Source organism: Sinocyclocheilus grahami, unplaced genomic scaffold (assembly GCF_001515645.1).
Source record: "Sinocyclocheilus grahami isolate Dianchi unplaced genomic scaffold, SAMN03320097.WGS_v1.1 scaffold9338.1, whole genome shotgun sequence".
In the NCBI taxonomy this organism is placed as follows: domain Eukaryota; kingdom Metazoa; phylum Chordata; class Actinopteri; order Cypriniformes; family Cyprinidae; genus Sinocyclocheilus; species Sinocyclocheilus grahami.
The window spans coordinates 1,040-3,017 of NW_015512553.1; the positions used below are offsets into that span (position 1 = coordinate 1,040).

General features: G+C 36.1%; 1 protein-coding gene across 1 annotated transcript in view; it reads left to right on the forward strand.

The window, feature by feature from the left end:
- Positions 1–1,280: 1,280 nt before the first annotated feature.
- Positions 1,281–1,978, forward strand: part of LOC107578221 (serine/threonine-protein kinase pim-2-like) — a gene marked incomplete at its 3' end in the record, with an annotated part of 1,845 nt that continues 1,147 nt past the window's right edge. The window contains exons 1-3 of the mRNA XM_016264197.1: positions 1,281–1,519; positions 1,705–1,805; positions 1,888–1,938. Coding sequence (XP_016119683.1) covers positions 1,456–1,519; positions 1,705–1,805; positions 1,888–1,938 — 216 coding nt within the window. The remainder of the gene's footprint in view (positions 1,520–1,704; positions 1,806–1,887; positions 1,939–1,978) is intronic.

Below are 1,978 nucleotides of genomic sequence, written 5' to 3' on the forward strand. Positions count from 1 at the left end.
CTTGTTTTATTTTCTTGTTTGGGATGAAAATGCTCCTTTTTTTTTTCTTGGAATAAAAAAAGAACTTTCTGAAGAAATGTACTTATTTGTTGGCATCCTCTTTATACAGCCATGATTCCTGTTTTTGAAGATTTCACTGTTACTCTCAAATGGGGAAAACTAAAGAATGAAGTGTGTCTGAATAGTTAGGTGTATATAGAAATGCATGCAACTTTAATGCAATGCTGAAATCTACCAGTCAAGTGTCTCAAATGCTCACTAGGACATTTAAGTCTGGTAAGTGAGGTCTTGATATCTGCATATAAAGCATTATCAAATGTCATCGCTTAGCTATTAAAGTTCCGTTTTTCTTGGTATGTCATCTTGGAGACAAAACCACATTCGATTTAGTAAATAGCTGATGTGGGACTGTCCCACATGCACAGAGCATGCTGAAGCATGAGTCATTATGCCCTTCAAAGGTTCTAAGATCATCCCTATTTATATGTGCAGATGTGTGCAATATTTGTGCTAAAGGACTGTTGTTGGTTTTTTTTACTACTGTTTGACTTCAATTTTTTATATTACTAGTAAATAACCCAATAGTGACCAGTATGTTTTTTTATTTTCACTAGTGTGACTAGCTATTCAAATGACTAGAGCTTGTTACTTGGGTACTACTTAATTTCTCAATTCAGATTCAATCTTGAGTGTTTAAGAAAAGAGGGGAAAAAAAGAAGAAGAAGGGGCACATTTTGCTATGTAATTCTATATAATTCTATATGAGGATCTGGGGATTAGCTACACTTCCATTTACCTGTTCCAGTTTTCCTAGTCGTTTAGTAGTAGTAAAATGTATTTACTTTTAGTATCTATTTCAGTTTTATTTGTACCTAATTATGATGAGACACTAATATCTGATTAATTACTAGTGGGATTTATCTCTGCTAGCTGCTTTTTAAATTCTATTCTAACAGTCTGTTTAGTCTAATCGGAGTGGTTACTTCACGGGTTTCATTAACAATGCTACTAAAAAGAAACAGCTGGAATATCTTGCCTTAGTGCATAAGTGAATTCAAAATGTACGCGTTAAAAAAAAATGTCAAAGGTATTCCCGTCGTCTGTAGAGATTCTAGAATTTTAACCATATTAACTCATTAATATTAATTTGTGTAAAAATTTGCAGCGCTGTGATTGGCTGTCCGTTCAAAACACTCCAAGCGTGTTGGCCACGATTGGGCGGGTTCGTTAGAGTGGGCGTGTTTACGCATGTAAACTTAAAACATCAACAAACTGCGAGATGGTTTAGAAGTGTTGCGGGTGTGCGAAGGAGTCGCTCGCTGCGAAAGCCTGGATTTTGAATTAAACTGAAAACAGACAGTGACGGACCGTAACAGCTTACCATGGATATGTTCTGCTGAGGTGGCGCACTGTAGCCGAAGATATCACTTGTTTTTAGAGTTTTTATTCGTAAAGATGTTGGATAAAAGGATTGTTGACCTGCGTTCGGATCAGCTGGAAGGCGTGAGAGCAAAAAATGGTAAGTTCATTAAAATACCGAACAAGAAAAAATAGAAGGCTATGTTTGAATTACACCTTTAAATTATTTTGACATTTACCAACAGTTAAATACTAAATGGCGCTTGTGCTAAATTGTATATTAATCCAGAAACATCATTTAGAAGGACCGACATCTTTATTATATTCGATTGTGTTTACTTTCAGTTAAGGAGCACTTTGAGAAGCAATATAAGATGGGCTCTCTTCTGGGAAGCGGCGGGTTCGGTTCTGTGTTCTCCGGACAGCGCATTTCAGACGGACTACAGGTAAGAATGATATACTCTCATGTAAAATGCAAACAATATCTTCATACATTTCTCCTCTAAATTACTTTTATTGTCATTTTAGGTCGCTGTCAAACAAATATCCTGTGATAGAATTCAGCAGTGGGCCAGTCTGGTGAGTAATCCTTCATATTAGTGCAAATGTGTGTGTGTGT